This window comes from Podarcis cretensis (assembly GCF_951804945.1).
Source record: "Podarcis cretensis genome assembly, chromosome: 3".
Classification (NCBI taxonomy): Eukaryota; Metazoa; Chordata; class Lepidosauria; order Squamata; family Lacertidae; genus Podarcis; species Podarcis cretensis.
Window position 1 is genome coordinate 74011012 of NC_137172.1, and position 13415 is coordinate 74024426.

Here is a 13415-nt window from a genome sequence, read left to right on the forward strand (position 1 = left end):
TGCCTCAGGCAGCTGATGGAGTTCAGAAGGATGTCTCCACCATGGCTGCTAGACAGCTGGTGACCACCCATTCCCCCCTGGAATCCTCTCTGCCACTGGAGAGAACTTGAATTGTTTTACCAAGTGTTTTACTAATTGCCATGGGCAGAAGAGACCAATCTTTGCCTAACCACACACTCCTAATCACACTGGGTTGAATCCAAAGGCTACACAGGACACTGCAAGGGTGGGGGGATGGGCCCAAACTGCATGCAACTCTGTTCATACAGGGTGCTTCTGCTAGATTCTGGGCAAGTCTCCTCTCCCACTGCAACCCTGCAAGCCTCTTATCTTCGTGTGGATTTTAATTGTCGGCTGCTTCGGGAGTAAAGGTTGTGGTGCAAGGGACTGGAGAAAAGGGAGGGAGGTTCTTCTGCGAATGGAACGCCCCATTCATGGAAATGTCCTCCTCCCAGTTTTCAGAAATCCTCCCATATTCCCTAGTCCAGCCTATTCAGCAGAATCGATGGTAGCTTCTAAAGCCCCTATAGCACACTTTCCTCTGGATCCAGCGCCTAATAATATTTCAACAGCAGCACAATATGGCAACATGAGAAAAGAAACCAGTTCCAGGTTAATCTAAACCAGGGCAGCCCAACCTTTCATACCAAGTGGGCCACAGGAGTACTTGCACACTGCCTTGTTGTGTGAACAGGCGGGGAGCAAGGCCAAAATTTACTGCCTTCTCAAAGTTGGCTAAGTGCAGCACAAGGCTCTGGCAGGGTCCTAGAACCCTCCCACCTTCTTCCCCATGCTCAAAAAGTGCCAACGAGGCTTTGGAAAGGACCCTGTCAGAGCCCTCAACCTCCTTCCCAGATCAAAAGTGCCTCGCTTACCCAGCTTGGGAAGGCAGTACAAGGACTGGGAGGGGCGCCAAATGTTGCTAGGGGGCCACCAAAAAAGGAATCAAGGGCAGCATGTTGGACCACCATGATCTATACAGTTTGACTGACAAGAGTTTTCTTCAGGACTATGGCGTACGAACCTTCTCTGGTAGCATTTTAAACACAGATAGGATTTCAGAAGGGTGAGGGATGAACCACAGATTCAAGAAGGACCGTCCATCTGTGGACAGCAAACCACGAGGCCGTGTCTGGAATGACCTGAGTTGTTACGGGAGGAAAGTGAATTACTTGCACAATCACATCACAGTGTTCTTTGGCACTCAACAGGGTATTTTTGTGCAATAGCTATACAGTTGTTTTTCGTTTGCTGCATGTGGTACATTCATATATAAAAACAAGAAATATAACCTATATAGTCATAATTTTATAATTACTACATTAAGTGGTGCCTTTTCACACAAATTTCTCCCAAGCGGCCGACAACACAACAGTGGCAAAAATAGGCTCAGCTGTGTGGAAACTGAGGTGGTGTGGAATTGATAAAGTGATTAGACGAGAGACAGCAGAAGGCCCCACAAGATGCTCCAAGTTTCTAAAGGAAAATATGATAAAACAAGCAAACCAAATAGCAGCCTCCTAAGCTACCTCTCCGTCCAACAGGGGACGGGAGGTGGGCTTCTAATCCCACTTTGAAGATAACACTTATAGGCTTTATTCGCATGATTCTCCCTCTGTTTATAAGCTTACTATCATATCCTTTGACCTTTCCAAACAGGTGTAGTGATTAGAATGCTGAACTAGAATTGGGGAGGCCAGGTTAAAATTCCCATTCTGCCATGAAGCTTACCAGTAACCTTGGGCCTGTCACTGTCTCTCCGCCTAACCTACCTCACAGGGTTGTTGTTAATTTATTTATACTCTGCCTTTTTCTCTGATGGGATTAGATCTATCTAATAGCCAGAAAGAAAGAAACTATTGGCTAGCAGCAGTAATCCCACTGTCCCCAATTAGCAAAACAACATGATATGGAACTCTATAAACAAGCAGCTCAGAGTATTTACATACCTGGGATCATCTTCAGGCTTTTCTTTTAATTCTTGTTTTTCTTTCTTCTCTTGCGGTAACCCAATCATGAAGTATTTGTCTCTCACGCTGGGGAAATCATCTAGCATAGATTTTAAACTGTTGTAATAAGCAATAATCTGACTTCGAAGAGAGTATTGTGATATACGATGGTTCATCCTAAAATGGTACCAAAGTTTAGCATTAGCAAAACACTATAGTGCTCATATCTGAAGAACCAGTTTCCCTGCTTTATTGTTTTCTTTCACTGAAATGTAAAGGACATATCCAAGTTATAAATATTAGCACAGAAGAAACCTCGTAATTTCTTAGTGCTCTCTTGCTCATGAATGGACAAAATGTGTTGTGTAAAATACATTGTATTTTCAGCGTTAGTGAAGAATAAATGGTAGCACTCATTTGAATGCACACAGCTTTAAATATTTTCCATTGTTCCATAAAAAGCAGTTGTGTGATTCTGACATTTACATAATTGGAAATAGGTTGCATTTACTGTTTAGGCTGTTGCAATCCGTATCCAATCCAGCTACAGGATTCTTGTGTTCCCTCAGGTGAGTCACATAAAATTCATGTAGCATCAGGGGTCACAATTTGTTCCTAGCGATATTACAAGATCCAAAATTGATGTCCCAGGTGAAAACACCTTTGCTCCTGAGGAGTCAGGGCCTACTACTCTTTAATCTGGATTGCCTGTCTTGATAACCACTACTCACCTTCACTCTTCCTCCCTCCCTCCCTCTCTTCCCCCTTCCCAGAACATAATGGACTGGCTAACAACTGCTGTGACCCAGATTATTACAATTGTTCTTATATAGGCAGTTTATTTGCAGAAACTGCCTGAAGCATAACTAGATTGCTTTTACTTTCCAACTGGCCCTGTTGAAATTATTTTAGTATTATTTATGTTGTTTGTGTTTTGCTTTGTTACATTTTGGCAGGCTTTTTGTTTTTTACTTATAGGCTTGGACATTACTCTCTTCTATTTTCAAGCTGATCTAAGGACAGACTGTTTGGCTTTGTCTCCCCATTACTGAAATGTCCACATCGTACCAATATAATATATAGCATCGGCCTGCAGCGAGAATAGGAAAATAAACTTTTTACATACATTCATACAAACAAACTCCACTAGCATTTGGTGGAGATATGCTGTATAGATTTTGTGTACTTACTTATGGCAGTATTCAACAATAACTTCTCTTTTGACTTTTTCAACTTCCTCCTGCAACAAATTATACCATTTGTTTTTACATAAGATTTCCAGTTTTACATAATTATGCATATATATTATCTTACAAAGACACACGTCAATGGAAAGTTGTGTATTCAAAAAGTCAAATGCTGCAACCTCTCTTCATAGGGAAGTTGCTCCATCCTATTGATGTGTGTGATTGTCCTTTTTCAAGCCTATAAATTCATCTCTCATAACCACTATCTGCCTCAGTTTCTCAGACTCCCCTTTTCAAACGTTTGTTCAAGCACTAGAATGTTCCCTATATTTTCTGTTGCAAATAATTCAGTCAGCTTTTCCACAATCTCCTAATCCTCCTTTAGCACATCTTTGACTTCCTAGTCACCCAGCCACCTCCCTGTAATGTATTTAAATAACTTATTGTTGGCCTTGATGTATTTAGCAATGTGGTCTTCAAATTCTTTTTTCACATCACTTACTAGCTGCTTCCCCCTTTTTTGTGCCAAAGCATGCTGGTTTATATTAGGCTGAGTTTCCACAATACACTCCAGTTGAGCTTCTAATATTGTGTGTGTGTTTTAAACAACTCCCAAACATTTGGGAGTGCACTGATTCTGAAGCCAAAAAGTTCCCTAAGCTTTAGTCTGAAAACACATACAACAAAATGTAAGTAAATTCCGAGATGATTTCCTGGCACACTTACAGGATTTTGCATTCTAGTCCCTAGGATTTGTTTCTTTTGAATGAACGTGTTCAGCATCATGTCCCGTGGACCCTGTTTCTCCAACTGAATTGAGACAAAAGCTTCTCGAGGCCTGGAGAATGAGCAATAATGTTATCCTGAAGGTAGAAATACTGACATTTTCCTGTTAATAGGCAAACTACATAGTTGAACAACTAATATTTACCCACAGCGGGTGGCGCTGTGGGTTAAACCACAGAGCCTAGGACTTGCCGATCAGAAGGTTGGCGGTTCGAATCCCCGCGACAGGGTGAGCTCCCGTTGCTCGGTCCCTGCTCCTGCCAACCTAGCACTTCGAAAGCACATCAAAGTGCAAATAGATAAATAGGAACCACTCTGACGGGAAGGTAAACGGCGTTTCTGTGTGCTGCTCTGGTTCGCCAGAAGCGGCTTAGTCATGCTGGCTACATGACCCGAAAGCTGTCTGTGGACAAACGCCAGCTCCCTCGGCCAGTAAAGTGAGATGAGCACTGCAACCCCAGAGTCGGTCATGACTGGACCTAGTGGTCAGGGGTCCCTTTACCTTAATATTTACCTCATATCTACACTTTATAAACATTTAGTATTTATGCCATTATTAAACATTAAACTTTAAACATTAAACTTTAACTAAGGAATCCATGCTTATTGTAAATATAGTGACTTTCTAACAATACAACACTTATTTCCCGTAATGTGATCCAACACCACCTCTGTAGCTGAAGGTGTATACATATACCAACAGTATGAGCAGGACCTATCATGTGAGGTGTCCCCAGTACAGTATTAGAGGTCCTTTGAGGAATGGCAGGACATAAAATAAATTAATTTCTCATCCATTCCTTGCTCAGCCAGAAAGGGGAGACCAAAAAAAGCTGGTAAAAATATCCATGAGATTGTAAATGAATACTTGTATGGATTGAGCCAAACTGCAACACTGTGGGATCATGTCAATGGATATACGTGCATGCCATAAGCTATGGGAATGGCGGTCTTTGAAAGTGCTGGAAGAGGCAGAAACATGAAGATATCAGTGGTTCCTGCATCCTAGTAAGAGTGCTTAGAACTGTAGCCTCAGGGTGAGAATGAAAGAAAAAGCTGTGTACATTGAAACATGCGTGCGTACATACATGGAAAACACCCTGCAGTCCATTATACTATCAACCTACCTTTTTAAAATGCTGTGTCCTGCTGCAAAATGTCGAATGGAATGTATTACCAATGGTGATGTGGTCAGAAACTGGTCTTCTGTTTCAGTTCCAACCATAGAACTTCTACTTGCTGAACTGCTCTGACTCCTCAGACTTAGACCTCCTTCCTGAAACATTAAAGATACACATTTCCTTTTACACAGATCTACACCACTGCCCATTACCTAATGGTTCTTGTTGTAGGATAAACCGCCTCATATAACCAAATTGCTGGTCTAATTAATGCATTAAGGGGTTAAGGCCATAGAGTAAGCTATCCTGCCATGATTAGCTCACCTTGGGAGGAACTAGGTAACCAAGTCTTTGTTCCTCCCTCTGTCTACCTGAGAAACTCAACGTGTAAAGAGGTTTGAACTAGTTGCTCCAGCTCAGACCGCATGGCTCTCACAAGCCACTCTTAAATTCTTATACCAATAATTAAGGACCTTTCACCATTTGGAACTAAACTAAGTTTTACTGCCTGTGCAACATTTCTAACTGATGCATGGAAAAGCACATGAACCTGACCTTTAGAGAGCTGGTAAGTAAACAATTGTTAACTTACTAAATGTGTGGGATTTTCCTATGCTGGGTGAATAAGGTACTATTTTGGAACTCACTTGGAAAGACATGTTTTAAAGGTCTAATGGCCGATACTTCCATGCTTTACTTTGCTGCATATTGTGTGATTTAAATCTCTGCTTGGATTCTCACCAAAGAGTACTTGCCCCAAACTTGGATCTTGACAGCATGACAGGACGATTCTGAGGAATGTAGTAGCCTATAGGGGAAGGGTTACATATACCTTCCCTGCTCACCTTCCAACTGTAGCCTCTGGTGGGTGATTTTCATTTCAAAAAGTAAGAAAAAGTTCCACAACTGCATTCCATGTATAGTTGGAGAGAGGGAGAAAATGCAAACCTTCATATCCAGCGTCCGCAAGGGCTGCATCATGGGGCAAAATGCAGCCTGTTGAACAGCAACAAGCAGTGTGTTTTTATGAGTGACTTGGCAGGCAAGAGCAATCTGAAGATTTTCTAGTCCATTAGACTTCAGTAACAGCTGAAGAATTAAGATAAAAACTATTAGGACTCATATAATAATCGTAACATGAAGTTGCACAGTTTTCTCTTGATATAGATGTACTTATCCTTAGACTCACTGAAATCTTTTCACTTGCATTCAGATACAGGATTTTATTTTGCATAGATCTAGAACCATAATTAAGTGCAATATAAGGTTGCATATACAGTATACTTTTATACTGGGAGCTGAAGGTAGCGAAAGATGATGAGAGCTGTATAGCTCTGTGAAGGGTAAACCACAGTTGCCAGGATTCTTTATCGGGAATGAAAATGGACTTTAAATGTATAGTGCGTTCACAGCCCCAAATAGTAAAATTGGATGCCACATGGAGTTGAATATGAAATAAAGTAGCAATGCTCATCAGAATATTTGGAGGAAATGTTGAAGAAGAGGTAGCTTCACCTTTTAAATGTCTGTTTCAATACATATTTTATACTTATTTCCTCCCCCATACTATTGCAGATCAGGTGCATTCCCAGGTGAATCATGAGAAGGAAAGTCCAGGAAAACAGAAAGGAACGTTGAAATATCTTTCATTGTGTTCCTTTAATTTTTTAAAAAATTGTTGAATGGCTATAATTAGGTACTTCAACTTAGAAATGGTTCATCTACAATGTAATTTACGCACAGTGTAGATCCCCCTTACCTGATTTACAGTGACTGAGATAGTCAGGGTACAGTTATATTAAAAATGACAACTCAGAACACTGCTGGTTCTCAAATAACTTCTGGTGCAAGACAAAAGAAAATTTATAGGAAGGGAAGGAATAAAATGTATTCATTGTGGTTGTACAGTATTGAGAATTACTGGGGGGAAATAATTCAGTCACCTGAAGAATGCTGTCTCTTGTACGAAAGCTAAATTTTCCAATTTGATTGTCAATATCATGGATGTTTAACATTAAGCTGGATGGAATATATCTGCAAGAGGTAAATATTTCTAAATTACACAAACTAATATGCAAGCATTCATGAACGTAGAAATGTAAATAAATGAAAAGGGAAAGTGCTGTGCTTGCTTCTTATTCACATTTTTTATTACAAATATTTTTAATCTTATCTACAGAACATGATTTGGATCCTAACTACCCTTCTGTGAACCGAAGGGCTCCTGGTTCTGCTTGTCAAGCTTCTTCAGAGAGTCTTCCAGCACCTACAGAGTAGATTTTCAAAGAGCAAAGGGGAAGGGGTCAGTGAAAGTTGGAGTGTCCTGTAAACAGAACTCCACTCATGGGATGTTCCTGCCAGCAGAAGCTTAGTTAGGATCTGAGCCCATGTCTCTAATGATACCACTACAAAGTGGGCTTCTTTGGAAGTAAGGCCGGGATATAAATTAAACAAACAGACAAATAAAATCAGACACATTTCCAAATGCTGGCCAACATAAAAGCAGTATATACTGGTATTTAAAATAAATAGTTGGCTTGATTGTCTCACAAGGGAAACACTGGAGATGTGTGACATATTTCTTTGTATAGATTTAAAGAAATCTGTTTCTGAAAATCACAGCAAATTTCTGAAATGCACTTGTGTTAAATCATACATTCTGCTAGTTTGTGATTGGTTTTAATTTCATATGGGAGACTGGTTACAAATAACTGCAAAAGCCATTTGTTTAATTACAGTACTCTTCTACCACCCCCCCACCCCCCGCATAGAAGCCAAGGGACATAGAGTCATTGCAATTTTGCAAATCTAGGAGGGCTGGGCCTATTGAGAATACAGTACAAATATGCAAAGTAGATTGAGAGAGAGTGTTATGATACAACTGAGGGCTGGATGATTAACTGGGCAAAGTTAATCAGACCTTAACTATAAATGAGAATACTTGGCCCCCAATATAACTGTATGTTTATGGAGTATCCACATCCCAGCCTCTAAGAAATACTACCAGAGAAGAATGGCAGCTATGGTCTCTTTCATGGAATAAACCTTCAGCAGTTTGTGTTAATAAACACCGGTGCCTCAGAAACCCTGAAATAGATGAGCTGCATTGAATTTGGCGGTGGCGGCGGTGAGGGGGGATTTGACTTCACTCCTTATATGCACTTTTCTTTTGTGAAATTATACTAGCTTTTTATTTTTAAAATACTAATCTTGAAAAGGGTGAATTAAAACAACAGAAGCTCCAGTCATACTTTATGACAATGCTTAGAAAGAAGATCAATTTGGAAATTTTTAAGAAAGAATCGCTGTTCTATTTCCACATCATTTGGACCTAGATAAGTTGCTTTTGGGGCTGATCGAAAGACGAGGAAAATGTGCCACAATACCCATAAAGCTCTGGTTTACCTATCCACACTACTGTCATGATGCTCTAGAAGAGAAGTAACAAATATTGGTGAGGGCTGGTCTGCTTTCTCTTTGTGAGTTGCAAATTCAAAGTACACGGGCCTTAAGTATAAATGGAACTCATCAAAGCCCATTTCTCCTGCAAATTCTTTGTAGAGTCTAAAAGGAAAAGAACACATACATCTAACTTTGCAATGTTTCTTTAGCCACTGTCAGGGTCACCCTTGCTGGCAACTCTTGCTTTGCTAGAAACAGAAATTTTGTTTGCCAGCAACTGTGCGCTATTGATTATGGAGTTTAAGAATCATTCTGTGTCTCAATAGGTGTGGGAGACAGTGGGCAATCTGACCGTGGGTATAAAACAGGGATGGGGAATCTCGGGGCTGGGGGACATCTCTGTCTGGCCTTCAGGACCCACACTTGCTATGCTTTACACACTCCTTGACTGTTTTTGCTTGGCTGGAATGTGTCCTTGAACTCTAATCGTGCTTCTTGCTTGCCTGGATGGAAGAGTGGGTGGGTGGGTGTGGAAACTAGCCTATTCTACAAAGATAAAATTCACATTCATTGCTCTGGCCCCGCCCACCACTGGCATGTGGGTCCCAAACAGTTGCCCAGAAGAGAATGCAGCCCTTGGGTTGAAAGGGGTTCCTCATCCGGGTGGAATAAAGGTGGCATACCTGAAATAGTGGTTTGGAGGGACTGCCAAGAGGAGAGACCTAAATGTCACTGGATATGCGTTTTAATCTACATACCCCAAGAGTAGGAAAAAACCCCCTGCTGCACCAAAGTCCTTAATGGTTACTTTCAATCCTTCTTCAATGGGATTTCAATATAGCTCCCTGCACTGCCATCCCATGTGCCCATTACTTTACCTCTGCAGCTGTGCACTTTCTACTGCTGCCTCTATCAATCGATGGCGGAGGGTTAGAAGTTCAAGGAGCCTTGAGAAGATGTTCAGAATAAAAGCTTGCTTTTCTTTACCCTGTTTCTGCTTTCCCTCTTCTGCTGATTTCAGTGCTGACATAGCAATCTCTCTTACAAGACAAGGATCTTCAACCAGAACTTCTGTGAATAACTATGGGGGACATACACTTCCTTTCAACAGTCAGTAAAAATAATGTTGTTGCTTAATTGTCTTATCAAACCACGAGCCCAGGTTCAGATGACAAGTTAAGGCTGTTAAATATAATGGTTTAATTGACACTGAAATGGAGAATGCCTATGTGTATTAGTGAAAGGGATTAGCTAGAAGATTCCATTGAAGCTAAAGAAGAACAATAAAGGTTCTCTGAGCTCCTAGATGGGTTGATAACTGTTATTGTTCTCTACTAGCTAATACGTGAGTGTTTAACCTTAGGTAACAAGGGTGCCATTGAATTTGTCCAGCTCACAAGCATAAAATCCTTAAAAGTTTGTATTGAAACTTTTAGTTGACTGTGTCAACAAGAGAAAGAAGATTTGCAGACCATATCAACAGATCAGTCCATTTTAACTGACATGAATGTGTAGAGTCCGCAACAGACATCACTAACAGCAAAGTCCTATGCTTGTCTCCTTGAAAGTAAGCCCCATTAAATAAAAGGGCACTTACTTTAAGGTAAGAATGTGTATCATAGCCTGAATTATTTAAAAACAAGACAAAATCACCACAGATTTAGAATGTAGAAGACATACGTACATCTTTCTGAATTTGAGAGCCATAAAAAGACTCTGGCTGTTCCATGGTCAGCCATGTGTCCAGGGCAAGTTGAAGCACATGTTTTTCCAGATTAATTGCCTCCCTGGCTGTCTTTGGCCTACAGCTTTGCTGGAACTCCTGGAGGATATGACCCAGAGCTTTAGGAACTAAAGATACTAGGCCAAGGGAAGGGTGGAACTCGAGCAAATAAATGTTCTTCAAAGCCGAACTTTAAAAACAAAAACAAAATTAAAAAGCATTATGAAAGGATAGAATCATTACATTACGAGAAATAACTTTTGTTTTCAAGGAGCCTAATAGGACAAATGATAGTTTTGTTTAAGTTAACCTGAAATCTGATACATTCCATGCAAACCTTTACATACTGAGTGTCTTATGTAAATTGCGTAAATACATATTCTTCATTTATAAATCATTCTGTATCCTAGTATATAGTGACAATGTAAGGATGTCATCATGGGGAGCCATGCAAACTGCACTGTAGGTGAGCAACCCAGGCAGGCAGGGCAGGCTGACCAGCCAAGTGAATTAGCAGCATGGGTGGTGGTCGGCTCGGGTGAGCAACAAAGGAACAGGCAGGCCAGGACGGGGAACCTCCTCAGCAACTGCCATACTCTGCTGCCACTGCCCACCTCACCTGTCACCCCTTCCTCCTGTTACTGGCAGTGACAGCAACAGCAGGATGAAGGTAGGAAGGCCTTTTCTCCTTTGTTTCTTTGTCCTGCTGCTGCCACCAAAGAGGCGGAAGTGAAGGAGAGAATATCTCCTTTCCGTCCTGCTGTTATTGCTACCATTGCTAGTCGGGAGGGGACAAATGTGAGAAAATATTTCTCCCCTATGTTGCCCATGTTCTTGGCCTTCCCTCAACAGTGGAGGGGTCTAAGGGGAGGTTTGGCAAGGTCAATGGGGAGTGGGATGGGAGGTTTGGTGAGGGAGGTGCACTTGCAGCTGCCCATTGGTGATTGAGAGGGCACCCCAACCTTCCTGCCAGTGGCGTAGCGTGGGGGGTGCAGGGGGGGCCAGCCGCACCGGGCGCAACATGGGCGGGGGGCACGCTCGCACTAGCAGCTCTCTGCCCCTACTAAAATCCACGGGTTAGGGAGCCCGCGCTCGCTCGGCTTGGTGAGGAGGTCGCGGAAGGGGGAGAGCGAAGCCTTCTGCCGCGGGCGAAAAAAGGAGAGGAAGCCGGGCGGGCGGGCTGGCTGGCGGGGGGCTGGCTGCACCTGCTGCTGCCGTTGCCGCTGCTGCCGGGCTTTGACAGCTTGGCGAAGCGGAGGGAGAGGAGCTTTATGGTAATTGCGGCTCTCTCTCCACTGGCCTTCTGGGTAGTGAGCCGAGCCGAGCAGGGAGTCTGGCGAGGGGGCGGGAAGAGACTTTCCCCCCTTTTTTCCACCTCGCCTGGTCAAAAAGGAGAGCGGAGTCTCCTCAGGGCGCCCTCAGGCAGGGCAGGGCAAGGCAAGCAGAGCGAGGAGGAGAGAGAGGGGAAGGGGGGGGAAGCAGCAAGGAAACGCCGCGGTGTGGAGGGGGAATCAATTAAGGAGAGAAAGCGAAAAGCCTTGGAGAAAGGGAAAAAAGGAAAGAAAAGAGGCAGCTCCGGGAGAGCGTGGGGGAAAGAGAAGCCTCGCTGCTGCTGCTGCTGCTGCTTGGGAGAGTAAATTACTGTACTTGCCTTGCCCCGGGTGCTGATAACCCACGCTACGCCGCTGCTTCCTGCTTCTCCTTCAAACCTCCACAGTTTAAAGGAGTAATGTGGGGTGGGGTGGGGTGGGGGGCTGAAAACCCTTTGTAAACGTCCCTTTGCAATGTTGTCAATAAAATATTCATTTGGAAAAGCCATGTTGTTCATTTGGCTTAACATTGTGTTCAAAGTAGATCCGTGTTGTGAGATATGGCAATGCTATGTGTGAAAGCTACTCATCTACAGTTTAATTAGCTTATCTGCACCAACATCACTTTAATACAAAGGGATAACAGTGTGATTTTTTGTGGAAGATTCTGACTGAGCAAGTTAAAGATGGGCTCCCTTATAATACAGTACTTGCATCATATGATAAAGAGAGACAGACATTACTCACGGGGTGCTATTAATAGCAATTAATTGTTTTGCAATTATATATGGGGGAAAACCAAATTCACAGGTGCCACCTTTGGGACCATCACGCCAAATCCTGTGGTTATATTCACGTTGGTTATCTATCTAAAAACCAAATAAATAAAAACACAAGCCTCATGTAGCAGAAAAGGTGGGATATAAATGTAAGAAAACAGATTAAAAATAATAAATAAAAAACTCAAAGAGTCCACTAACCTGTTTGTTCAGTACACCTCTCACCAGCTGTAGGTGAAGCTCAAGGCAAGCACACTCATCTTTATAGATGTTCACAAAATACCCAAGATGGAAATCAAATCGAGGGCGTCTGTACATGATGCCTGTTACAACTTGGGCCAAAGCAAATCTTTCTTCTGAATCTAATGCATGTTGATATGCTTCAAAGTAACTATTCAAAAGCTGAAAATAGATTTAAGGCAAAAATATATAGGTGGGTTTTTTTTTTTTTAAAAAAAGAATGATACCGTAATTTCTCTCTATTTTTTTACCAAAAGTTAACTTTCCCTATTTCACCTCTCTCTCTTATTTGCTAATTTAGTCAGCTATGTTTTATGTGGCTTGGCCATTCTGGGAACAGGACTATGGGAAAGAGGGACCTTAATTTCTATAAAGGAAGGGCTGGATGGGCTGTGGAACAGAAGAGTTAAAATGCTTCAAGATAAAATGTTTTGTAATGCAAGTTCTTTTGTAGTACTGCGTTTCAGATGATAAAAATTGAGTATAATTTAAAAAATCAGCTTCATATTCATTTAATAACAATGGAGCATTCAGATTAAAGTGATACTTAAAGTAAGCCCACTGAAAATCAATGAAACATTAGTCTGATATTTGCCTTGGATTTTGTCACATCTCACACTTTGTCTCTGAATTATGATAGCCCTGGAAAATATCCAAACCAATTAATTTAAGTTTTTCAGATATATTATAGCTATTAGAGCTACATAAGATGACTGGGGGAAGGGGGATATAAAATACTGTATTCCAAAAATGCTAATGATCGCTGTTTGCAAGTATAGTTGGTTTGAATAGTCCAACACACAAAGACAGCTCTAGGCAACTTTGGAAGGATGAGAAATAATTTTAATTTAAAAAAATATTGAATGTAACAGGAGCTCAGATTGGTTGGTTTTTAAAAATAATGTGGGAATATATATA

The 13415-nt window shown here is 41.7% G+C and overlaps 1 protein-coding gene across 5 annotated transcripts in view; it reads right to left on the reverse strand.

Annotated features, from left to right (window-relative positions):
• Positions 1–13415, reverse strand: part of LOC307213592 (uncharacterized protein) — a 57626-nt gene that overhangs the window by 22253 nt on the left and 21958 nt on the right. For all 5 annotated transcript variants that reach the window (XM_079971594.1, XM_079971593.1, XM_079971592.1 and 2 more), the window contains 12 exons: positions 12459–12659; positions 12226–12347; positions 10130–10358; positions 9324–9526; positions 8449–8607; positions 6987–7077; positions 5992–6132; positions 5050–5198; positions 3863–3974; positions 3140–3189; positions 1950–2126; positions 1025–1142 (listed from right to left, as the gene is read on the reverse strand). In XM_079971594.1, the coding sequence (XP_079827720.1) occupies positions 1025–1142; positions 1950–2126; positions 3140–3189; positions 3863–3974; positions 5050–5198; positions 5992–6132; positions 6987–7077; positions 8449–8607; positions 9324–9526; positions 10130–10358; positions 12226–12347; positions 12459–12659 (1752 nt within the window). The remainder of the gene's footprint in view (positions 1–1024; positions 1143–1949; positions 2127–3139; positions 3190–3862; positions 3975–5049; positions 5199–5991; positions 6133–6986; positions 7078–8448; positions 8608–9323; positions 9527–10129; positions 10359–12225; positions 12348–12458; positions 12660–13415) is intronic.